The 25,501-nt window shown below is 34.4% G+C and overlaps 2 protein-coding genes across 4 annotated transcripts; one reads left to right on the top strand and one right to left on the bottom strand.

Moving 5' to 3' along the window:
* The first annotated feature begins 1,614 nt into the window (after positions 1 to 1,614).
* LOC125649969 (uncharacterized) lies at positions 1,615 to 22,392 on the top strand. Of its 3 annotated transcripts, XM_048877883.2 has the most exons (43): positions 1,615 to 1,681; positions 1,789 to 1,902; positions 3,043 to 3,122; positions 3,350 to 3,659; positions 3,831 to 3,872; positions 4,131 to 4,217; positions 4,597 to 4,784; positions 5,210 to 5,341; positions 5,484 to 5,576; positions 5,885 to 5,945; positions 6,070 to 6,128; positions 6,245 to 6,388; positions 6,560 to 6,790; positions 8,023 to 8,175; positions 8,538 to 8,668; positions 8,810 to 8,978; positions 9,264 to 9,491; positions 9,655 to 9,760; positions 9,853 to 9,998; positions 10,101 to 10,184; positions 10,380 to 10,520; positions 10,719 to 10,865; positions 10,971 to 11,149; positions 11,488 to 11,636; positions 11,813 to 11,934; positions 12,533 to 12,613; positions 12,862 to 13,086; positions 13,616 to 13,720; positions 13,838 to 13,975; positions 14,560 to 14,739; positions 14,956 to 15,108; positions 15,225 to 15,356; positions 15,581 to 15,754; positions 15,868 to 15,966; positions 16,230 to 16,364; positions 17,415 to 17,578; positions 17,758 to 17,851; positions 18,237 to 18,372; positions 18,472 to 18,563; positions 18,761 to 18,829; positions 19,978 to 20,180; positions 20,701 to 20,779; positions 20,927 to 22,392. In XM_048877883.2, the coding sequence occupies exons 2-43, from the start codon at positions 1,845 to 1,847 to the stop codon at positions 20,975 to 20,977; spliced, it is 5,550 nt and encodes a 1,849-aa protein (XP_048733840.2). In that variant the 5' UTR covers positions 1,615 to 1,681; positions 1,789 to 1,844; the 3' UTR covers positions 20,978 to 22,392. The 3 variants fall into 3 exon arrangements, with proteins under 3 accessions (XP_048733840.2, XP_056022835.1, XP_056022836.1); XM_056166860.1 differs by lacking the exon at positions 4,131 to 4,217; XM_056166861.1 differs by lacking the exons at positions 18,237 to 18,372; positions 18,472 to 18,563; positions 18,761 to 18,829; ... (1 more) ...; positions 20,701 to 20,779; positions 20,927 to 22,392 and having other exon boundaries at positions 17,681 to 17,794.
* Positions 22,393 to 22,756: 364 nt separating this feature from the next.
* LOC125649970 (uncharacterized) lies at positions 22,757 to 24,629 on the bottom strand. The gene is made up of 3 exons (XM_048877884.2): positions 24,435 to 24,629; positions 24,101 to 24,278; positions 22,757 to 22,910 (listed from the first exon to the last, which is right to left on the bottom strand). Exons 1-3 carry the CDS (start codon positions 24,474 to 24,476, stop codon positions 22,792 to 22,794), a joined length of 339 nt encoding a protein of 112 aa, XP_048733841.2. The 5' UTR covers positions 24,477 to 24,629; the 3' UTR covers positions 22,757 to 22,791.
* Positions 24,630 to 25,501: the final 872 nt, after the last annotated feature.

Genomic DNA, 25,501 nt, shown 5'->3' with positions numbered 1-25,501 from the left:
TGGATTCTAAAAAATTCTAAAGAACTTTTAGTAAACTTGAAATCGCAAAACTTTTCTTAAATCAACAGCATCAAAACGTATGACATTTCAACACTTTACACCACCATTCCTCACGATAAATTAAAGACTAGACTTTTTGACATCATAGACAGTTGTTTCTTCAACAAAAATGGAAAACACAAATATTCGTATCAGTCATCCAACAGATTACTTTGTTACGCCACTCTGATTCCACGCACAAGTACTCTGAAGTTGAAATAAAAAATATGCTGGAGTTCCTCATTGACAATATCTTCGTGGTCTTTGGTGATCAGGTCTTCCAACAGTCTGTTGGAATTTCCATGGGCACGAATTGTACACAGGCATGCTCCTATGTTAGCTGACCTGTTTTTATATTCATATCAAGCAGAATTTATTCAAAAAATTCTACGTTAGGAGAAAAACATTCTTGCTGTGGCCTTCAATTCGACATTTAGATATATCGACGACTTATTATCTATCGAAATAAAAGACACCAGAATCGTCCACTTCTGCTTCATACTTAGATATTTCAATCATTTAATAACTTTTAAAGTGATGACTTAACAACGATGCTAATTGGTTAAAAAATTCGTTTGATTTCTCTGTCAAAATTTCGTTCGGAGTTCATCTGCACTAAGCTCGCGGGACTACTTTTCTATGGAATGCGTCTTCTCCGTTCTAATTTTAGCGCTATTTATAGAACGGGATTTTCTACACAAGCATTTTATATAACGACATGCATTCGTTTGATTTTTGTTTTTCATTGCTATCAAAAATAAGCACAACTAAAGATATGAATAAAATACAAATTAATTTAAAGAAACAATATACATAAGCGATGACGTGGCAAAATAGTCAACTTGATGACGTAGACCCCTTACTGGTAGAAGTAGACAGATTACACGAGTTCCCGGTATGAATCGTCTGATTTACGAGATCGATAACATGACGGAGCAAGTGGCGACTTCTGATCTGGTAAATATTAATGAAATTGAACTGCGTTATATGGGGCTCAGTCAACGAGTGCGTTTTACATGTAGATGAAGAGGTGTTGAACCTTTTACTCGATATTGAAATGGAACCGAGTTGCATTCCACCGTTCCAACGACACAACCAGTGTTCAACATCTCCTCCAACACAATGCAGCATAAATCCAGTCGTCAACTTCCCATATTTATGTAGCAATATTCCATTATCACCTGCATATGGTGTTTATATCTCTCAACTGATTCGATACGCAAGAGCTTGTTCTGCATATGGCCAGTTTTTAAATCGAAGCAGGCTACTGACAAACAAGTCGATGGGGGCAGGGGTTCAAACGGTCTCGTTTAAAGTCAGCAAACATAATCGGGTTGCTGAGACCGATGCCATACAAAGAGAGTAACTATACGTTTTGTTTGTTTTAAAATATTGCATGGTGTCATGAATTACTTTAAGCACCATAAGTGTAAGGAAGTAATTAAGTTACGCAAATGTGCCACTCAAATGAAATTTTATTGATGAACTTGCCATAGAATTGGCATATTTTAAAATGTTTACAAATCTGACACTTTATAATAACTCCATGCTCAAATTACATCGGGATTGGAATACAATATATGACGTCACTGCATTTGTTTACAAATGGCGGCCAAGTAAATAGAAATAGGAAGAACCAGAGGTTTGAATTATATTATGACTTTGTGTTGTTTTAGCGTGCATTAATTGATTTTCAATACGTTTACAGTTTTCTTTTCGATATTTATAATTTGAATACTTTTCTTTTAGATTACTAAGTTAGATCCCGCTGGTCGGGGTTTGTGTCAAAAACTTTCATTGAAAAAATGGCATCCAAAGTAAAGGAGAAAATAAAGAAAAAGTCACCAAAAGTGGTAAATCAAGGTAAATATATTTGATTTTTAAATCTGTCAACAATTTTAATGAGATAGGTACTCAAACAATAAGATCAGACCGAAGTGACCAACACAAATTTCGACATTCTATTTCTGATATCTATTTGATTACATTTAGCCAAACTGTTTAACGGTGTAATTATATTTCACGTGTTTTTCCATCATTTTATTCTTTTACTTGTCATGAATAATGATATGCATTCTATTCGAACCATACAAACAGTTTCATTAGGATACTTGGCTGTTTTATCAGTGTTCAAAATTAATCATAGACCGAGTCTGTGTCAAATGACACTGGTCTATGCCAATTGTAATTAATAGGATAGACCAAATTGTCTATGCTGATTTTCTAGGTTTAAGGTATTCAATGTATAATGACCATATTTCATATCTAAGAAATGGATGGTGGAATTTTTGTAATCATGGTACATTGTATCATTTTGAAGGGTTCATCAAATACAAATAATCCACCATAGGAATTTTCAAAATTTTGTTTACTGCTTGATTTATTTCACCTAGAATTTAACATTGAAGTATATAGGAAAAGCATGTTTTATTACAATATTTTATAAAATGAAATTATATTTTCACACAAATCTTTTGGTAGAAAGTTACAAACACTTTCTCTTAGTGAAAATATGAAATAAAATTAATCATTGACCACACACATTTTTTGAAAATTAGATTTTTCTTATTTTTACAAAGGGAAGACAACTCTTCCAAAAAGTCTTAAGTGCAAAAAGGTCAGCTTCTAATCATTTACCAGTCATGTGAATTTCATCTGCTTCACTTTCATCATTATTTAACAATAAACATTTATGTTGATCTAAATCCTTCAAAATTGTTCATTATCCTTTCATTACACATGGAATACCTTAAAGCAATGGAGTTATCACAAAATTCGACGTCTGATAAACGTTATGAGGAAAGGAGGACATTGTTATGGAAATTTATTAAAGGAAATATGCTTTCTAAGTACATTAGAAGAAAATTACAAAGTTTTAAATTTGTGTTTTGGGGTTTTTTTTTTAATGTTGTGGTCTATGCCAATTCAATGAGGTCTTTGTCATTTTGTTTTGGCATAGACCAAGTTTTAAACCGATTTCGAACACTGTTTTGTTTTGTTCAGTTGAGGAGGAAAGACCTTCAAGTGCCCACAGTCAAATAAGTGTAAAGGAAGCAGCATCTATTGTGGACAACACTGAGAAAGTATGCTATATGACAGCCAAAGCTGGAGAATATAAATCTTATATGTAAACATACAATCTGGAGTTATAATTATTTATATGTAAATGTACACATAGATCTTTGAAGTGCTGAAGAAAATTATACATTTTTTAAAAAAAAAAATAGAAGAAAAAAAATACACTCAAAACAACCAGCAAGTTTATTTCTTATTATTCACAAAATATTCTCTTTCATTATTTTGACAATAGTTCACAGAGGATGAAAGCAAACAAGAGAAAGAAAACAAAAACACCCAGGATAAAAAGTCTGTAGAGGTAGACAGCAAAGATGTCAAAAAGAAAGAAAAGAAAAAGGAAAAAGAAGACAAAAGAAAAGAAGGGAAAGATAAAAAATCAAAAAATAAAAATCCCTCAAAAGTAGAGAGAGCACCCAGTCCTGACCTTGTCCCAGAGAGGAGAAGGCGATCACCCTCCCCATTTGGCAGAAACGTAGTGGAACCAACTTCAGTGTCAAACATGGGAAGCCTGGCCTCCCTCAAATCGCATTCTACTGTCAGAGGTATGTATGCAGTTTTACATGCATATGATTAGGAGATATCTTCATGACTAATTCAGCAGCTTGTGTATTATAAAATGCCAAACATTAATTGATAAACATATTTTAAATGCAGTATTGATGCAATAATTTTAATCCCCCCCCCCCTTTTTTTTTTTTTTTATAATTTTACAGAGGCTTGGACAGACAGGAGTTCCATGTCTGAGCTTAATTCTGGTAAGATTGTATTCTGTTTGGATATTACTAATACATTATTTAAAAATATCCCCTAACATAGTAGTGAAAGTGTAAATCTATAGAGATTGAGTTATTTATTAGTGGTTTGTATATTAATGCTTTTTTTCACTAATTACTTAAGTTAGTTTTAATAGGAAATTAACAGAGATGATATACTGATACTAATCCTAATCTTTCTTTGGGAAGAAGGTCTTTGTAGTTTTTAATTCTTTCTTGCTGTGATCTACCTCTATACAGCTCCCCCTTCTGTGACTAGTAGCATCATCAGTGTTAGGGAGGCGGCACGAGAAAATCGGGCTTACCTGGCTAATCAACGAGCAGAGGGTAAAAATAGTGTTGCAACAAATTTGTCAGGAAATACATTTATTTTGAAAATTCTAATCTTCAGTGTCATTTTTTTAATTGAATAATTCTTTGTTTTGTTCATTCTCTTGTACTGTATGGAACACTGATAAGTGCTAAGTGAAATGTATATAATTTTTTTCTAATTAGTTCCTCTATCTTTGTTGAAAATGAAAGTTATATATGTATATGTAAGTACATTTATGGATAATTTGAAAGGCTGTGAAAGTTTTAACACTTTGTTGTGATCATAAATGTATTGAGGATTTTGGTTTGGTAATGTCTTTGACATATGTATTGAGGAATTTGTGAATTTTTTCTTTGAATTAATGTAAACTGTTGAATGTTCATATTTCTCCAGTTTCTTCGGACAGCTCTGATGAGGAGATTGAGGAGACAGAAGAAATTAAGAATGCTTATATTCCTTACCTTTACGCAAAGAAGAGCATCACAAAAGTTATTAAGGACATGAAGAAAATGAAGTCAAATCACATATGCATTGTCACTGACATCCAGAGAGAGTACAAAAGCATTGAAGATGAAACTCAGGTCTGTTTATTTATTCATATTTCACATACATGTACATTCATTGATAAATTAGAATATTTAACAACTTAAAACATTTCTTTTTGATTTTAGAAGATTCAGTTAAACCTCATCTCAAAATAGATGAGGCTGAGAAAAAATTGGAGGTATCTGAAAGTTCAAGATACTGAGGTTAAAATACATAAAGAAAATGTAGTTGGAACTTCCAATTCATTTCCACATATCCATGATATTGGAGATATTGAAGTTCAACTGTATTTGTTTGCAAAAATGATATTCAGGAATTCGTCATGAATTTTCTGTGATACATGTATATTGCAAGTTATTTTTACAAAAATGATTGTTGGACTTGTTTTCAACCTATGTTCAGCTCTAGTGAGCTTTACTTATTAAATATTGTCCAGCAACGGTATATTTCTACTCTGCAGAGACAATTCAATATATTTGTGATCAACCTTCGAGAGCAATACAAAGGAAAGGTAACCACATTTCGCCAGGTAATCGATGTCCACAGAAGTGAGCTACAGTCAAAAGAATCCTACTGGAATGAAATGCTTGAGGTACAAATGGTTAATATGTTCTCAAATATACTTGCACATGTGCATTGGATTATCAAAAGGTAAAAATTCTATTAGAGAATTTGCTTGTTTCAAACTATTGTTATGGTAAATACATGTATATGAAAGTTTATTATATTTTCAGAGCCTTGCAGAAAGGAACAGGCGTTTGTTGAAAGATAAGAAAGTCTTGCTGATACAAAACAAAGTTGAAATTGAGAGACTAGAAAAAGAAAAGGTACACTATGACATCACTGATTGATTTAACAGCACATCAATATACTGTTAATTATTAATTAGTATGAATCTCATGAACAATTCTATCACTCAGATCCCTTAATAACATGTCATATGATTGTATTTTAGAATATGGGTAAACTTGAATTCTTTTTTAAATCATTTAGGATAAGAGAACATGTGCATGATGTATTATGTCTCTGGGTACATGTATAGGGGATTTATTTTTGTTTTCACTGAAACATGGACATACCTAAAAGTAATTGCAGCAAACAGTTCAAATTTCATGTAGTATTTTTGTGTTACCAGGTTGAGATACAAACAGAGCTATCCCAGAAGTTGGATAAAGTAACAGTTGCCCTAACAACAGGTGAGAAGACAAAACTTTGTTATGCTAGATTGTGTTCAAATGTGAATTTTTCTTTTTTATGCAATTTAACAGTAGAAATAATTCATTTGTGTATTATTCAGCTTCATATTTTTCTTGTTTTTAGTTGAAAAAGAAAGAGAGGTGGAAAGAGGCAAAGAGGCAGATTTAGAGGATGATTTCAAGGTAAAGTCAATCACAGATATTTGTTTCTCAGAATCATTTTATTTCACATGTCAAAGAAATGGTGTGTTTTAGATTTATTATATCACATGTGTCTTTTGGGGTTTTCTTTTACACAGAAACTTAAGGAGGACTTGGAGAAGGAGAGGTCTACAGTTGTCCAGCTTGAAAAAGACCTGGCAGAAGAAAAGAGACTCAGAGCAGCTGCAGGGGTTGTGGTGGCATCGTCTGTTGTCTCTGCAGTCAATAATTCAGAAACCAAGGTAAGGCTTTACAAGATATGACAAGACAATTGTTGATCAAAATGCTCCAAAATCTGTTCTTACCTCAACATGAATAACGAATAAAGGATTGATAGCTTCATTTGATGGTCATTAATTTTGTAAATTGCTGCAAGAGTGTAATCTTATTTTTGTGTAATTATTGAATTAAAGGTACAAGTTGCAAAAGAAACACCAGTGACATCCTCAGTAGTGCCAGTCCCTGTCTCTTCAGCAGAGAAAGAGGAAATGTCTGCTGAGAGAAGTGGGCTGGAGGAGGAAAGACAGAGGATTAATGAGGAAAGAAGACAAATGGAAGAGGACAGGAGGAACTTTGGAGGAGACAGGAAGGAATGGATGGACCAGAACAACAAACTACAGCAAGATATAGCAGTTCTCACCAAAGTAAGTCACTGTCTAACAATGTTTTAATAAAATAATGTGACAAAAATGATTCGTGCAAGGATTTAAAAGTGGAAGGTAAAGGATTTCAACATCACAGAACTATATCTTACATAAATAATAAAAAAAAAAAGTTTTAAAGTTTATGCATTTATTTATTCTTGCTGAGTAGCAATTATTGATTTGGCTATTCCCCCCGTTCGAGTCACCAAAAGTCACCTGTATGTAATAAAGGTAATTTACAACTTATATTTCATTGCAACAAAGTACAGGTAACTCTCAATGGCTCGAACTTGAATCTCTCAAAGTGAAATCATGGTCCCGATTTTTCTCTATATATAACAAAGCAAATTTACAATCGATCTCTCGAATATTCGATCTCTCAAAGTTCTCGATCTCTCGAAATGAAGTTGGGTCCTGTAAAACACATTTCATTATTTTTCACTCTCGATCTCTCGAAGAAGTGGTAGCGTATACCCACCGTTACCCAAGCGTGTAATAATTTCCGCTTGGGCCTTACCTGGATTTTGTTGAATGCCGGAGGGGTAATTAGGTGTTTACATAGTTGAAACATGCTTCTTTGTGGAGGGGATGCACTTGAGTATATAATTGACTAATTGGTCAGTTTACACCTTGCACTGTGGTTTTGTGTCATGAGGATTAAAATTATATATAATCCGATTATGAATAAAACCTATTATTTGTTTGGACTTGACAACGAGAGAGTAAGTTTTATACATAATTTAGAGATCTACAGACTGTTAAATTTCTCGAGTTTGTTCTTTGTGTAAAGTTACTCTAAAACATCGTTTTACTCATTCGTTAGAATTTTTGCTTTGGGTAAAGCGACATAACATTGTACTCTGTTTAGTTTGCGATAGTAAAGCGTCGTCGGAACTTGGTTTTGTATGCCTATCTAAGCATGATTAAAGAACAAATAAATACATAAATTATTAAAGCAAAATAAGGTTTTTTATTTTGTTATCAAAGTACCTGACGAATATGAAGGAAAACATGTCAAAACGATATCATATGATCTTGTTGGTATACATTTCCAGTTACTGTAAAATCTGAACCATACCGGTGGACCTTCAATTTCCGAATTTCGATCTCTCGAACTCTCAATTTCTCGAAGTTTTATCTAGGTCCCTTGAACTTCGAGTTATCTCGAGTCACCTGTATGTTCATTGTTCAGTTGACTGTTTGGGTAACTGGGTTTTTGTTCTAACATTCAGGAAAGCACTGAATGGAAAGTTAAATATGAGACCATGATGCAGCAGGCCGAGAAGCTGGCCACTGTCCAGGAGAAGTATGCGGCATTAGAGGCCCAGTACCAGGCTTTGGCAGCTGTTGTTACAGCCTCTGAGGGCACAGAAGCCATTGCTAAGGTACTTACATGTCCTTATATGCAATTGTCTTACATGGAATTGTTCTCATGATACCTTAAAGCTATCTCCATTTGATTTAATACAGTTGTTTTCAAAACTGCACATGTGTTTACTTTTCTGTTGTCACTTTGTAAGACACATTCAATTTAGTAGGTTTTCTTGCCCCCTAACTTGAATGTTGGGCAACATATTGTGTTTGGGTTTGTCCTATTGACTTTTGAGCAACAATTAGATTGTATGAGAAAGGGACTTTTATGAAACAGGGACCTCATATTTGAGAATAGTGAAGGTCAAAGATTTGTATCAGGTTAAGGTCAGATGTCAAATTGGAAGTTTTACAAAAAATTTAATGTTATTCTCAGGAGAACAAGAAAAAGGTTGAGGAAGATCGTGTGATGATGACCCAGGAGAAGGCAGGACTGGACAAGGATGTTAAACAATGGGAGACTCAGTTCAAAAAGAAGAATGGTCGAGAACCAACAGCGGAGGACAAGTATATATCATTAGTTAAAAACAGCAGCAATAGATATTTATCATGACAACCATTCAAAGAAATTTGAAATTGATTATTTGAATAAATATTCTTGGCTATGATACTTTAAGACTATTAAATTCAATATTCAAACACAAACAGGACTGACTCTGTGAAGGAGATGTATGTACAACAAGAAGAGCTCAACATGATGGTCAATTCTCTGGACAAAAAGCTGGAAACCTATCAGAAGTTGGAGAGTGGAAATGTTTTAGACCCTCCTGAAGTTGTCCAGGTCCCCCTGAAAGAACCAGAGGTTCGGACAGTGGAGGTAAAAACACAAATGAAAGGCGCTTTCCATGCCTACACTTCACTGCCCTTCACTTCAAATATAGCCAACTTTATCAGACATTAAAGTAACAACAGAGACAGTATTCATTTTTCATAATTTATTCATTTACACTATACATGAACATTGCCAATATTTGTAATCTGCATTTAGGAAAACCTCTTTAATATAATGGTTTTTCACCCAAATATTGGATACCTGTATCATTAGATACTGAGATATTTGTATATGTACATAGTTTAACAAAAGTGTCCTTCTCATGTATAGGTAAAAGTTCCTGATCCAATGGTGATGGCAGAGTTAGAAAAGGAACAGGCAGAGGTGGAAAAACTCCATGCTCTAATAGCTGAACTCCAAAGAGAGAACACTGAAAAAAGCAGTCATATTAGTCAACAGAACGAGGAACTCTCCAGACTTAGAGATAAAATAAGTCAGCTTGAGGCTGCCCTGAAAGCTGGCACTGTTTCTGCTGTGGCATCAACGACCAACACTGAGGTTAGCTAATTAAAACATTTTGATTTCTTTTAACTTGTATTTCATATTCTGTATCAGAATTTAGAATATTCCTTAAGTAAAGGCTGACTTGTATTTTGTTCATTAGAATGTTTAGGTTACCTTTCAATACTAGATAGTCATTACAGACTTATTTATGTTTTAGGAGCTTGATGTCTTGAAGAAAGAAAGCAAGGAGATGAAAAAAGACTTGAAGAAACTGCTTAAAAAACTAGAGAAAGAAGAAGAAAAAGCGAAATCCATTAATGTTGGTAAGTTAGGGCACTGCCTCATGAAAGTGGAAAAATTTACAGAAAGTTCTTCTAAACAGCTTGTAATGAGATAAATATCCATATCTTCCCAGATCCAGATACACGGGTGCAAACCTTGGAAGAAAAAGTAACCTCCCTTGATGAAAAGATTACTGACATAGAGAGTGAAAATGAGATTCTGAAGGAGGAGAAATTGAGAACAGAAACTGAAAAAGAGGTTCTATTACAGCAGATTCAGGTAATTTGAACTAAGTGGTTGAAGTCTGCCAATTATTGAAAATTTCTGTCTAGCGCTGCATAATCTTCATGTGGTACATGTGTATAACCTTTCCCCTTCCAGGCATTGCAACAGACTGTAACACCAGGTGTCACAACCGCAGTGGCTGTTACATCTTCCATCCCAACAAAATCAGAGCCAGTAGATGTAAGTGAATTCCTGAAATCTCCTTCATAATATACATATCAAGATTAATTTCCATCATTAGCTGTGCGGAGCAAATGTAATGTCAAATTCTTTATTGTACTTCTTTAAATGATGCTGAAGTAATCACCCAACTCCATTGCCATATAAGATTTAGGGAAAAGATTCACATCTGTCTGATATATGTCAAATTATTAGGGATGCAATGTTCCTGAACATGGGGACTTAATTCAGCAGTTGGAGGACAAAAAGACAGAAATCAAAGAATTGGAAACACAGCTTCATGAGAAGGAGGCACAAATCCAGGAGAAGATCCTCACCATTCAGGATCTAGAGAAGGTACAATACAACAGATTCTATGAAAAATTATTAAAATGAAATTCTGTAAACTGAGATATTTTTCTAGCATTAAATATACATGTATATATTCAAATGATTCTGAATAAAGAGTAAATAATCCAAAATGAGCATAATGTGTATTGTTTGCCAAATTGCTATTGGATTTATACAACACTGTAAGTGTACATTGATTTCTAGGAATTGGACAAACTTCGAACAGAGAACAAAGAAATGAGAGCTGATATGTTAAAAATGGCAAAACAACACACAAAGCTGCAACACAAATTAAAAGATTTGGTAGATTTCGAGAAAACCAAGAAACTCCTTGAAGCAGTGGCATTTTATGTAAGTACATAAGTTGCCAATACTATAATTTCTTATGACTGTGCACAGACAGAGTTTAGGACCTGTATCTATTTGTAATTGCTGATTTTGTTATATTCTGTTTAGGTCCATGAGATACATGGAGAGGTACCCTCTGCTGCTGAGGGTGTGGATAATCGTCTGGGAGTGGTCTCCACTGAGGCGCTCAAGTTGAAGGAGAGTCAGGAAAAGAGCGTCAAGGCAGTTGAGGCCTGGGTGTCCAAGTTTACCAAGAAAAATGGCAGGGAACCCACAGCCAAAGACAGGTCAGAATCTATAGAGATATTGGCGGGTTTTTTAGAATATACTTAGCTTACTATATTCAGCACAGTTGATGTTCAACGCTTCAGCAATGTATGGAATGGTAACTTGAAATGATTCTGTGATTTGATAGCTACATTACAGTGGATGAGATTTTGGGACATAAAAAATAATCTTTTAAAAAATATTCAATATCATAAGGCTTATTGAATGTGAGCACATTTTTATTTCATTTTCAAGTTTGAAAGTGATTTGAAGAGCTACATTTATTAGTGATCTTTTACTTGTAAGGTTTAAATACAGACATACTTAGTGCAATCTTAATGCTGTATTTATTCCACAGAGATTCTGATGGAGAGAGGGCATACAGGGTTTTGGAGGAGAATGGCAACCTTCTAGAAGATAAAAAAATTATGGTGGAAGCTCTGCAGATCATGAAGACTGGAGACTACAAGGCCCCTGAGTCCAGAATAAGCACTGAAGCTGTGTCTGGTATGACTTGAATATATACTCTCAACCAACGCCCTCTACTCCCCCAAAAAAAGATAGAAATAAAAATACTGTTTCAGAAAGTTGTATTTTACATATTTTAAGACATTGTGCAGGGTACATTGGCTGTACTTGTATATTTTCTGAAGTGGGTTAAAGCAGTCATCTTCAATTTGTAGAAGAGTCTCCGGTGGAGAAGATGGAGCATCAGATGTCAGCTATGGATGACAAACTGACAGACCTCGAGTCAGATAATGACAACCTCAGAAAAGAAAGAAATGATGCTGTGGCTAGGCTCAAGGTAGTGATGTACAAAGAGAGGAGATTCCAACATCAAGCTGAACTCGGATAGAATTTGAGACTTTTTCCCCCACAACAATTTGCACTTCTTTTTATACATTGGTCACTTTTGTTAGAAAAGTAAAGGGGTGGGTGCAACAACAGCCATTTGCAGTCTGGAATTTTAAGACTATTTTCATATACATCCATCATTTTGATATGATAATTAACATATCTTAATTTGAGTGTGGTTGATGCATGAGGCCCATACTTTCTGACCCAAACAGCTTAGAATAATGACAATTTTTGGCCATTTGAAAGAAAATGGTGAAAAATTCACATACCTTTATTTGTGGTGTTGTTATAGTAAATTCATGATTCCTGACTAAAATTGTACTTTGTTTAGTGTGTCCTACCTCCTTAACACATTTATGTAATGTGATATTTATGCAGTTTAAAATTTGGTCTGAATTAAGGCCAAAATAGACTATTAGCAAACTTTGTTGTTTGACAAATATTTCAGAAAGTGTTCATTGCTTAGCAGGACATACATTGTAAGTGTACTATGTTTAAGATGATTTTATAGAAAGTGAATGATATTGAAAGAACTCTATTGATAGGAACTAGAGTTGCAGTTGGAACAGGCCAAAAATGACTTGCAGCTTCAGACAACATTGACCTCTGGTCTTCAAGACTCGGAGGTACATTATTTTATCTGATGTCTTCTTTATTGATGCATTATATTGTATAATGTACATATGATTTGGAAAGGTTGTTATTCATGAGTAATTGTAAATAGATGTTTTTGCAATATCATAGACAAAATTATGATCTTGTGGATTTTATTTACCGTGAATTTGTAAAAATTATTTATTTCATTTTCGAATAAATGTGGTCAGCGATTTTACAAACTGCTCAGTCACTTACATGTGTTTTCCTTTTTCTGTAGGAGTTATCCAATCAGATCACCGACATCCAGAAACTGCTGAATGCCTCCGAGTCTGCCCTACTACAGGAGAAGACTGCCCACAATAGTACACAGGAGGAGCTGGAAAACCTCCGGAAACAGATGGTGGTCTTGAAGGAGGAAGTAGAGACGGAGAGGACGGACCTCGAGGCCCAGAGAGAGAGTGGTAAAAAGACAAAGGATGCTGAGAATAAGGCCAAAATGGAGGTAAAAAATTCCTGTGGAAGGCTAGGGCTCGGTTAAAAGAGTTGTCACAAAATACATGTATATGTATGTAGATCTAATTTGAATACCAGGGAATTCAAATTCTTGAAATTCTGAGGATTTGCAAGAATTTATTCACGTGATTTTATGTGTTATATTTATATATCTTATTACTTCCTTTTTTCAGTGAAATAATTTCATTTAAAATTATGAAATACATATACTGTACTTTTATCATAAACCTGATGCAATCTTTTAGATACAGTATAAACAGAATTTTGAGGGTGGATTTAAATTTGGCATTATTAGCGAGGGTGTAGAGGTTGCTAAAATTGAATATCGCTAACAATTTATTCCGTAGCGTTGGTAATAGTTATCTTTCTTGGAATTATAAAGTTGTTAAAATTAGCTCTCGCTAAATATACATGTACATATATATACCCATTTTTACAGGAAAATCTCTAAATTTGTGTCTTGCTAAAAATTCCACTTATGCGGTATATTCATCTTGTTCCTTACACTTCCTTTGTAGGAGATCAATGCTTTGAAATCTCGAAATGAACAACTGGAGATGGAAAGACTTGCTAATGTTCCTGTGGACACAGCTAAAGAAATCAAAGAACTCCATGCCAGAATCGTAAGGAATCTGTAATTCATTTCCATCAAAATTTGAGAATTTTTTACATAATATTTGTCAAATTTGTGGTATTTGTGTTGTTGTCAGTGATGTACAATAACACCTTTTCACTTTAAGGCTGCATTGGAAAAAGAGAAATCAGGAGCTGGAACAGCTAATACAACGCTTCAAACTCAGATTAACGAGCTGAAAACTAAGCTAGAGGGAGCTCAGAAGAACACTGAGGCACAAAGGGCTGCTAACAGAGAGCTGGAGGTAAGCTTGTTTATTGTACATGTACCGCTTACTTTATTGTACATGTAACGCTTACTTTACTGTACATGTACCGCTTACTTTACTGTACATGTACCGCTTACTTTACTGTACACGTACCGCTTACTCTATTGTACACGTACCGCTTACTCTATTGTACACGTACCGCATACTTTATTGTACACGTACCGCTTACTTTATTGTACACGTACCGCTTACTTGATTGTACAAGTACCGCTTACTTGATTGTACGCGTACCGCATACTTTATTGTACGCGTACCGCATACTTTATTGTACGCGTACCGCATACTTTATTGTACACGTACCGCTTACTTTATTGTACGCGTACCGCTTACTTTATTGTACGCGTACCGCTTACTTTATTGTACAAGTACCGCTTACTTTATTGTACACGTACCACATACTTTATTGTACATGTACCGCTTACTTTATTGTACATCACCACATACTTTATTGTACACATACCGCTTACTTTATTGTACATGTACCGCTTACTTTATTGTACATGTACCGCTTACTTTATTGTACATCACCACATACTTTATTGTTTTCTATTGTTTAAAAGGCTAAAAACAAGACTGCTAAAGCAGACAAGGACAAAGCTATTAAAGAGGTGACCATGCAGATTGAGAAGAGAGAACAACAAAGGGCCAATGAGGACAAGAAGAGAATTGCCACTCTGGAAAAAAAAATCAGGGACCTCGAAGCAGGGGGAGTTAAGCCGGTAGCTGCTGCTGTTGTGGGGGTAATGTGTTTGTCTGAAAGAAGACCACCAATTCATATTGTTCTATCATTCATTAAAATATCCACTAACTCGGAGGTCATTGTTTGAAAAGTTAATTACACAATGAATAATGATAGGATTGAAATGAAATTTCCATAGAAATAGTGCAGTGGTACACTTGCAACATAACAAGATATGATATGACTGTTTTTAACTATTCCTCTGTTTAATGATCAGGGTAAGGCTGGGTCAGAAGCTGGAGACAGAGCATTGAAGGAACAGTTAGCCAACATGAAACGTGAAAACAATGAACTGAACACCAGAATCAAACAGCTGGATGCTGAGATCAAGAGGGGGACCAAGCAAGCTACTACCATGGGCAATGAAGATGTATGTGTTTTAGAAAGAATCCTGGTCAAAATCTCATAACAATCAGATCCATTACAAGTGTAGTCAGAGAAAAGGAAATAGAATGACAAGTTTCACTGAATTGCTTTTGTTTGCAGAAAAATGACTTGAAGAGAAAGGAAAAGATTCTGAAGGAGCTTGAAAGAAAATATGAAATTGAAAAAAACAAGACTTCCAAGCTTGAGGAGAATGTGAAGACCACAGAGGAGGACCTCAAAGTCACCAAAAAAGTATCGCTTTCTAAAATTTAGTAGATGGCAATGTATTTTTGACATGGATATTTGATTTGTTATAAATTTGTAATTTGTCAAAGAAAAGAAGTTCTCTAAGACAGATAGGTAAACTTGTGTTCTGTTGCTACATGTATATATTCATATCATCTTTCTCTCTCTATATATATAATATCTGTGTGTCATGTTGTGATATTTGTATTGATATGAAAATAATTAAACAGGAAAGAGATGAGAAAGACAATGAGTTGAAGAAGGTCACTGCTGAGTTATCTGCCCTTGGTGTGGCTGCAAAACAAGGAATGGAAGCAGCCACAAAGGTCAAAACACTGGAAACTGACAACAAAAAGTTAACAGAGGAAAACAAAGTCTTGACAGAGAACTACAACTCAGAGAGGGTAAATCCCACTTTGATAATTGTACATGTGTATTTCCTTAATACTTCAAAATTGTCACCTAAATGTTTTGTAGTGTATGATAATTTTTCTTCTGTTTTTTTTTTATTTGCCAGGTTTTGAGAAAGAAATATTACAACATGGTTGAAGATATGAAAGGAAAAATCCGAGTATACTGCAGGGCTCGTCCTCTGAGCTCCACAGAGACTGGAAGGGTAAAAACACTTTTACATTTAAAAATCATCTTGATTCCTGGACATAAGAAAACTAAACAGAGTGCAAAGTAATAATGAGATTACAGACCTGTAACAAAATTGTGAAAATTATTATCAATATAATAATCATAACTTATTGTCAATTTGTAAAAATGCATATTACATTCAAAATACTTCAAGATTTGTTGATAATTTTTCTGTGTTGTTTTCAGCTTTGAAGCAATTCTCCATAATATGCAAAATGCATTTTTTCTTTATCAAAGGGCAACTACTCCGTGATAAAGTCGCCAGATGAATACACCATTAATGTAGAGTCAAGCAGAGGCACAAAGGAATTTCAGTTTGATGCAATTTTCATGGAAGATTCCACACAGGAAAAGATTTTTGAGGACACGAATGTAAGTTTTTATTTGCTCACATGAGCTGAAACCTCATGTGAGCTTTTCTATTGTCTGTTGTCCATCTGTCTGCCAGTGTTAAAAGCTTTTCACTTTTTTGACTTCACAAGAACCACAAAGCCATTTTCAATCATACTTGGTACATTCTTTGGTGAAGGGGATTAGCGTGGGAGGATTACAAATATCTTCTCAAGAACCCCTGCAGCAGAAAAACCCAAACTTGCATGAAAACATCTCTATATAGTCAAGATTCCTCTTTGTTTTAAAAACCTTCATCCTCATGTCCAAGGTAGGGTCATAATAAAGGTTTCAATTTTTACATAGGGTATACAGTAATAAAAAATGTTAATCTTCTTGAGAACCACAAGGATACAGTATGTCTAATTGATACAGGATATTTCTAATTAATGCTGTATGCAAGAATCCTTTTAGGCTTTTTAGGATTTGATCATGTGACCACCCCACTTTATGGTCCACAGAAGTTTTTTATTACATGTATGTGTGCATTTTAGACAAACAGGCAATTCCAAAATATGAAACAAACCTTATGCTGTACACCACAATGACATGGTGACCCAGAAAAAAGGTTCTTGTGTTATGCTGAACTTCATTTGAATATAGCTTAGGACTGTTATCATTTTCTGTTGTCATCATTCTTAAAGAACATATTTTTATCTAAATGTGCATTTGAAAATGCCAGTTGTTTTATGGATGGGAGGCTCTGTCAAAGTTTTTAACATTTAGGAACTTGAAGAGAATGGGTAGACTGTTATTTCACAACTAAGCATAGATAATCATGTTGCGGTTTATATGTTATTGCAAGCATAATGTCAGAACTAGCCTTCCTTTCTAAGCTGCTGATAGATTCATATTACACTATGCTGATATGTTTTAATTGATCAATGTCCCTTCCTTGAACTAACATCTGACCTTTGGCCTCTTAACAACAAAAAAAGTACCGCAATCACAGACATGAAATTGACAGTACATACTGTCTACTTTTTTTGTGAGTGAATGTAAAATTGATCAGCTTTACTGTTATTGCCACAGAACCTGATTCAGTCTGCCATGGATGGCTACAATGTCTGCATCTTTGCCTATGGACAAACAGGAAGCGGAAAGACTTTCACCATGATAGGTGACAGAGACCAAAATTTTCCAGGAATCACTCCCAGGGCTTTTGAAAGAATATTTAATCTTGCACATGATGTGAGGTAAAATAAAAAAAATGAAATTAACAATATTTGTTTTCTAAACGTATGAATTTTGTTTTCTAAATGGTACGTGTATAGTCTTTCAATTTTACATGCATACAGGATTCACCAAGACTTCCTGATCAGTTTTAGCCTGCAGAATACAGTACATTTACAATGTGTATGTTGTTGAATTCCAGAACTAAATTCAGTGTGAAGGTTGCCTCCTACATGATGGAATTGTATAATGATAAACTGATTGACCTGTATGCTAAACCAGGGACGTCAGATGATGTGAGCATTTCTAAACATCTGCTACAAGTGGAACCAATTCATACTCCTCTAGATCTCAAAATCATAATATAGATCTCATTGACACTAAGGAAAAAAAACTGCATGTTTTACAGTATTCAATTATACTGTGGGGTTATTTATATTCACGGGGGGGGGGGCACTCTTCATGGATTGAAATTTTATTGTTTCGTATAGATGTAATTACATTGGTTCATTGAAATTATGTATTTTGTCGTGGGTTTAAATGTGGTATAAGGGTACCCACAAAAATCAAAAATACACAAACATTGAGCCCTCAAGAAATTTATTGATTCCACAGTGATTCAATAAACGTAGATGAATGTCAGAGCTTAATCGGCTCAATGAATATCATTTCCTATTTTAGGAAAGGATGGACATCAAGAAGGATAAGAAGGGACTGGTGTATGTACAAGGGGCTATAATCAAAGAAGCCACCAATGCCAAGGAGCTGTTTGCTTTGTTTGAGGAGGGAAGCAAGAACAGACACACAGCCTCCACAAGTACGTAACAAAACAGAGTATGTGCTCTTAATCTGTTTGTTTTACATTTGTGCATATTATTAGGTGAGTAGTATTAATTTATTTTGTCTTTCACACCAGAAATGAATGCTGAAAGTTCCCGTTCCCATCTGATCATTGGTGTTACCATCGAAACAACCAACAAGACAACGGGACAAGTTCTGACGGGAAAAGTAAGGAATTTCTGGGTTATGTTGAGTAAAAGTGTTTATTGCATCATTTTCGTGAGCTTTTTAAAGATTTAAAAATCTATAATGCAATGTATTATCCACACAAACAAGTTGCTATGTGCCTACAAATCCTATATGTACATGTATATCAATTTGATTTGCTCAAGCTTGTAAGCATAATTTTTTTTTATCATTGCCAGTTAAGTCTGGTAGATTTGGCAGGAAGTGAGAGGGTTGCCAAGACAGGAGCCACAGCAGAACAACTGAAGGTGAGTTAGACTGATAGCTACACTTAACTCTGTCACAGCCAGCAGGCTATTCAAACACTGCTGATTAAAGTCATTCCACCCTCATGTACATCTGTAACATCATATTAAGAGTATGCAAAATCAATGATTTATTTAGATTTATGCATGATAGGAATATCATTTTTGTTGGAGTCTTTTCCAAAAGTTATTGTAAAAAAAAAATCCTGTTAAAACATAAAATGTTTTAAAAATCTGGTATAAAAGAATAATAATGAAATGTTTCAAAAAAATTTAATCCAAGGGCAATAACTCTGTTTTCGTTGATTTCTTTATCAAGTCCTTATGCAATAGATTTCCTTTATTTTTCACAGACATTTTGTATATTTTTGGAGAAGTTTCATGAAATTGTTATGAATACTGATATGTTGTTATAACCAGTTTTTTTTTTTGCGAAATTCCAATGAAACTGTTATTGTAATCTGCATTTTGATAGGCTAATGCACTGATGTTTGAGGCAGTTAAGGTCATATAATGCCCAAGATTTTTTGATGCATTAAATGAAGTAGGATTTTGCTGTGTTTACGTGGTATTTTCTATTATTTGATCAAACAGCAATATAAATCAGTCATTAATACATGCAATATACCCTTAAAAGGATTTCAAATGTTTTCCATCGACTTTTCAAGTAAAGCTTTGTGAATAATGCAAAAATAAAGGTAGTTTCATTGGAGAATTTTGTGATAAATGTGGGGTTTTAGCAATATGAAAACATATACAAATAGTTTTACAAAGTTATGTAACAATTTTAAAGGGGTATTCTTAAACAAGCATCAACGAGACATTGTAATGTCATAATAGAATAATGCAAAAACATAACATGATGTGCATTAAAATGGAAATAATTATCTTTTTATTTGTTTTTTGCAATCGTTAATGCTGGTTTGATAGTTGCAAACATCCATTTTACTGGCTCCTCTAATGCATCGACAGTAAAACTCAGTTTCTGACCGTTAAATCAGTATCAACGGTCGCAAATAACAAATGATAAGATAGTCATTACTTCAGTGTACACAACTCATCGAAACGTTTTGTTATATAAAACATTGACATGGGATTCTGTTTTTCATTTAATGAAATTTTAAATGTTTTGCGTCTTTGAATTTTAACAGGAAGCTATGTCCATCAATAAGTCTCTGTCTGCCCTGGGTGATGTGATTTCAGCTCTCAGCAGTGACCAACAGTTTATACCATACCGTAACCACAAACTGACCATGCTGATGCAGGACTCTCTAGGAGGAAATGCGAAAACCCTTATGTTTGTCAATATTTCCCCAGCAGACTACAACCAGGACGAGACCATCATCTCACTCATGTAAGTTTTTGGATTGGACAAATACTGGACTGTGATCCATTAAAGTTCTGTCTAATGATTTGGTCAGATACTGAAATGTGATCCATGCAAGCTGGTTATATTGTTCTGTTCGTTAATTGGTTGGTAGATGAATTTGTATTTTAACTGGGGATGGGGGATGGGGGGGATACATTGGTTCTACTTTGTTCGTCCATCTGCCTGTAAATGCATTTTTTTAATTTGGAGATTTTCTTGGAGGATATTCATTTACTTTTTACAAATTTTTGTGGAATTCATTAATATCATTTAAACCTGTGCACCTGGTATTTTCAGATTGACTTATTTAATTTTGAGAAAGCTGTGGTCATTTGTAATAATTTTGTCATGATATTTTATACATTCTGCCAGTATCCTTCCCTAAAAACAAATGTTCAGGTGCATTGTTTTACCTTCTCTCTGTGATTGGGAAGATTGTTTTATATGGTCTTATGTGAGGATGTTGATATATAAATATATACATGTCATTATGTATAATTTATAGGTATGCATCCAGAGTAAAGCTGATTACCAATGATGCTTCCAAAAATGCTGAAAACAAGGAAATCAATCGACTCAAAAATGTAAGTTTTGTGCCAGGGTTTGTTAAAGTCATGAGAATAGAAATGTCAAAGTTATGCACTTCTCTGGGAGTCTGGTGATCTTTTTTTTTGGAGGGGGGGAATCAAATTTAGCATGCTTCTCTAATATTGATGCCTGTCTATTCGTAGGTCATTGCTAAGTTGAAGAAAGGAGAGACTGTCAATGAAGATGATGAATAAAGAAGAGGAAATCAGTGATGAACTATAGTTAACTTTACATAGATGTATTTTACCACAGTTTAACAATATCTAATATTTTACACTTTTATCACATCATAGACATATCCAAGTCAATTCCTGGATATTCAAAGGTTTTTAAAAGAGATTATATATTAATTTTGTTTATGTGATTGTTGAACTTTCCGTCCATTATGTATTGAATAATGGTTGTTTACAGATGAAGTTTACATCGAAGACTCTGAACTATTAAGTTACTATTCTTATATGTATCCGTCCTCAGAGATTGTAAAAAGCTGATTTCTTGAAGGAGAAATAATTCATTGTTCTGTAAAATATCCTCCTTAAAAAAGGTTAACACCACCCCTATCTTATCATTGCATAACTGCATAATAATATAGGATTTATTGCTATCCATAGGACCATTATGTCTTCCCCTTTTTATATGTTTATCAAACTTGTCAAGCATCATGTTTTTATGGAACCAATGTTTAAATACGAAAGTGGCAAGGATCTATCCCACAACACCAATAGCATTAATTTCTCAATTTACGTTCAAACCAATGTTCTTGTAGAGCTCTGATATTTTTACTATTTGAAATTTTGAATGATTCTTGCAGGAAAGCTGTTAGAGTTTTTAATATCAAAGCTTCCCATACAACATACCTTTTAAAGCCAATCTGCAATTTCAACCACACATTTCAATGAATTAGATTTTTTTTCATAAATGGTTAAGCATTAAGCACTTTTTTAAAAAGTGGACAGCATGATCAGTACATGTTTAATCTGATTACTTGTAGATAATGTTTACAAAACTATTGTAAAAATTGAAGGGTGATAATCCTTGCATGTACATTGTGTGTCAGGTGAAAATGATGTTGACATAGCAAGAATTTCATAAATGTAGGACACCGCCACCCCACCCCCGCAGGACAGGACATATTTTAGTTTTAAGAAATTCTGTGTACTGCATACCTTTTACAAATCAAGGAAATCACTTACATTGATAAAACAAGGTGGTGTTAAACTTGTATGAGGAATGTATTTCTGAAATTGCCTTCGAGTTTTATGTATTTTCATATCTTATTTTTTTTTCACAATTTTTAATCTTGCGTAGTTTTCCTCTTTGATAACTTATGTATGTACTTGTTAATATTTTATCATACATTCCACCCAGAAAAGGCTGGTCCTTTGATAGACTCTTTAATAATTCAATATTTTGATAATAATTTCAGTGATGTCATTTATTTTTACTTGCCTGTGATATTTCTTGATTTGATAGTGAGGTTTTTTTCTTCCCCACGTCACTCGTTAATAAGTTGATGTCATTTTCTTTTAATGAATATTTTTCCCAATCCTATCTAATGTGCAATGGTTTTACTTTTCCATTTCATGTATTAATAAATATCAATATTCATGGTATGCATTATGTTGTATATATATTCCTGAATCAATAACTGGCCTCCAATTATATAGGTTGGCAATATACATGATGCAAATTGTACAATACATGTGAATGGTTGTATAGGTTGATGTATATTGCATGTATGGTTAGAAATACTCTTCTTAAACGATTTAGTAATTTATGATGATATAATCCTGTTTTACACTGAGAGTAACTTACTTTGAAATATTATTAAAATATTCATTATCTTATTACAAGACAGTGAATTTACACTGTGACATGCAATTGACCTTTCATCATGGCATAAACACCTATTCTTATAACGGAAACAAGTTGAACCACTAAGTATTAAAATGAGAAATAGTGAATCTTGGATATTAAGAAAGAAAATATTTGTTTTAATCATCCATTTTTATACACCAGGTGTGCTGGGGTCGGTTTTGTGCTCACACAAACCATAACCGGAGGCTCCCATGTGCTGCGTTTCCACGGCGGCACCATGAATGTTTGCATAGGCTTCGCAGTACAGACCTGAAACAAGAAATTGTTACTTATTTCGTCAGTTCTTTTTAAATCTGAATGATTATTTATATATATTTCATATAGTGCATGACATCATTCCTGTGTGCTACAAACTTGGTGATTCATGGAAGGTGAATGTTTTAATTTGATGATACACATGTATCCATCATTTTTAAAACACTTTAGATAATATGCCTGCATGATTCATTCTCCTGAATACATACACTTCAGTCTGCCACTGTTCACAGTTACTGAGTAATCTTGTAGTACTATGAATAGAATATATCAGTTTCCAGACTTATCCTTTGTATCATGAACAAAAACGATTTATTTCCAGATTAGTGCCCACGGTACACTGGTACAAATTATAGTTGTAAAAAACAAAGCCCAATTATATTTGTATAGATGATATCCTGTAATTATACACATACCACAGGGGTGACTTCTCATGTAGTGCAAAGTGTTAGAATCCAGGGGTGGAAAGTTGTACCACCCCATTTAATTTACTTGTTAGGGACCACCTGGTCAATGTCATGTGCATGAAACCTGCTTGATGAACTGCTCAGAATCTCTCTTTCTCTCTCTCTCTCTCTCTCTCTCTCTCTCTCTCTCTCTCCATCAGGATGTTTGTATATTTTATATAATTTGAAAATATGTTTCCCCAATCTTAAATTGCATCTATTCACCGACAGGTTCAATATTTATCTTAAACATGGCAGGTATGTAAACGAAACAGATGCAGTCCATTGTAAGTGGTTCTTTATTACATGTATACACTATGTTTTGGGTTGGTATGTTTTTCTTTCTTTTTTTTTTTTTCTTTTTCTTTTTGGTCAGAACTACACAAATGTTGGTGTGCGGAAGGATACGGCGGGGAAAAAATAATACTCGAAACGATGCCGTTCATTTTTGTAGATACATGAGGATATGAACTGCTACGTTTATCACCAGCGTACCTTTCAAGAAGCACGTTAACGTATGCCGGCTGCGAGAAGCATCGCAATTCATACCCTCGTGCATTTTCAAAAATGAAATTTTAATTTTAAAATATCCATAAAGCTGAGGAGTTTTTTTTTTTTTCAAAAATGTACTTTTTAATGGAATATACAGTGATAAAATGAGATGATGACTCACTTTATGGCCATATACTGTATACTCCGTACAAATACTTACATCCAAATAAAGATGATAAAACTTACCGTTCCCACAGCCACATGTGTGTCGCTCCTGACCATCCAGACGACATTCCTGAAGGTAATGAAGATATTTCTGCCCACAGGATCTGTCGCCGAAAATGTCCGTCATACAACACCTAGATCGGCAGTCATCGTTCGACGTGCAGCCATTAGACCCGAACAGGTCATCGAACAAGAAAGCCTTAAATCCAGAGTTACAATAGGAGGTGGTATTATTTCACAGAACAGCATATTTGTATCTAATTCCAGTAATGTTCTGTAATTTCGTTACTTTTTTTAATACATGTACATGTATAGCATGGTGTCTGATATATATTATAAAATCTTGAATGTTTACCTTTGAATAAGCAACAACGACCAAGAGGAGAAGGAACTTCATCGCTAGAACGTGAATAATTGCAAGAGACACACAGTATTGAGAAAGAGCAGGTGTCAAACCTTTCAGAGATTAACAACTAGTACATTATTTATCAGTACTGTAAGTACTTTACGCATGGAGAGGAGATAAGGTGCCCCTCTGAGATTGAAAGTGCGTATGGCATAGAGTTAGATGACAAAATAAGCTACAGCACATGGGACGTCAGACCGGATTAATTTTAACGGACACTGCAAGAGATAGGAAACATGATTCTCCAACCGAGCGCAGAAAAAGTTGCGCCGCAATTTGCAATGTTTTTCTTTTTTTATGGGGGGGGGGGGGGTGAGTTTGGTTTGTTTTAAATCAACATTACGCATGTATATCTGAAGTTCTTCGTTCCGATGTTTCGGTGTAATCGTTCAAACAGGGGAACTACAGAACAGCAGCTCTCAGCTGTTAACAAGTGTGACACGTATTTCTACATAAACTCACAGGAACTTGCAATATTTTTAATGTACATGTTTTTAACATGAGTAAAACCCATTACTTGTAGCCTACAACTGTTCTACATCAGTAATAAAGGATTTAGCTAGTGACTAATATGACTTAGTCTTAATCTTTTAATTATTTCTGTTACAGCAAAGGTGTGTGATATCAATTTGCGTATGTCCATCTGTCTGTCTCAAATATTGTTTGACCGTAACATGTTCCATCAATATCCACATGAAGAGTCTCTAAAACTGACTAAAGGATGACCCCTATTGCTTTGAGGTCAGAAGTTCCTGTGTTAAATTGTCAAGGTCACTTAATTCCATATGAAACATGATTTCTACATTTAGATGTTATTTCAAATACTACCCGAGCTTCAGCAACGAAACTTCACATGAAGAGTCCGTATGACCTACGGATGATCCTTATTGTTTTAAGATCAGAAGTCAACATTCGAGGTCACTGTTTCACATATAATAATAAATGGCATTATGTCTCAAATTCGGTTTGAACTTTATCAATAAAAATTCACATGGAAAATCTTTTGACCTTTGATA

This window comes from Ostrea edulis, chromosome 5 (assembly GCF_947568905.1).
Source record: "Ostrea edulis chromosome 5, xbOstEdul1.1, whole genome shotgun sequence".
Classification (NCBI taxonomy): Eukaryota; Metazoa; Mollusca; class Bivalvia; order Ostreida; family Ostreidae; genus Ostrea; species Ostrea edulis.
The sequence above is the reverse complement of the archived record's forward strand: the minus strand, read 5'-3'. Positions and strand labels throughout refer to the sequence as shown.

Coding starts and splice junctions, on each gene's coding strand:
- LOC125649969 (XM_048877883.2), top strand. CDS start 1,845: ATGGCATCCAAAGTAAAGGAGAAAATAAAGAAAAAGTCACCAAAAGTG. Junction 1,903..3,042: donor ACCAAAAGTGGTAAATCAAG/GTAAATATATTT, acceptor TGTTTTGTTCAG/TTGAGGAGGAAAGACCTTCA. Junction 4,218..4,596: donor GGCTAATCAACGAGCAGAGG/GTAAAAATAGTG, acceptor ATATTTCTCCAG/TTTCTTCGGACAGCTCTGAT.
- LOC125649970 (XM_048877884.2), bottom strand. CDS start 24,476: ATGAAGTTCCTTCTCCTCTTGGTCGTTGTTGCTTATTCAAAG. Junction 24,279..24,434: donor TCGTTGTTGCTTATTCAAAG/GTAAACATTCAA, acceptor TCTGGATTTAAG/GCTTTCTTGTTCGATGACCT. Junction 22,911..24,100: donor CACATGTGGCTGTGGGAACG/GTAAGTTTTATC, acceptor TTCTTGTTTCAG/GTCTGTACTGCGAAGCCTAT.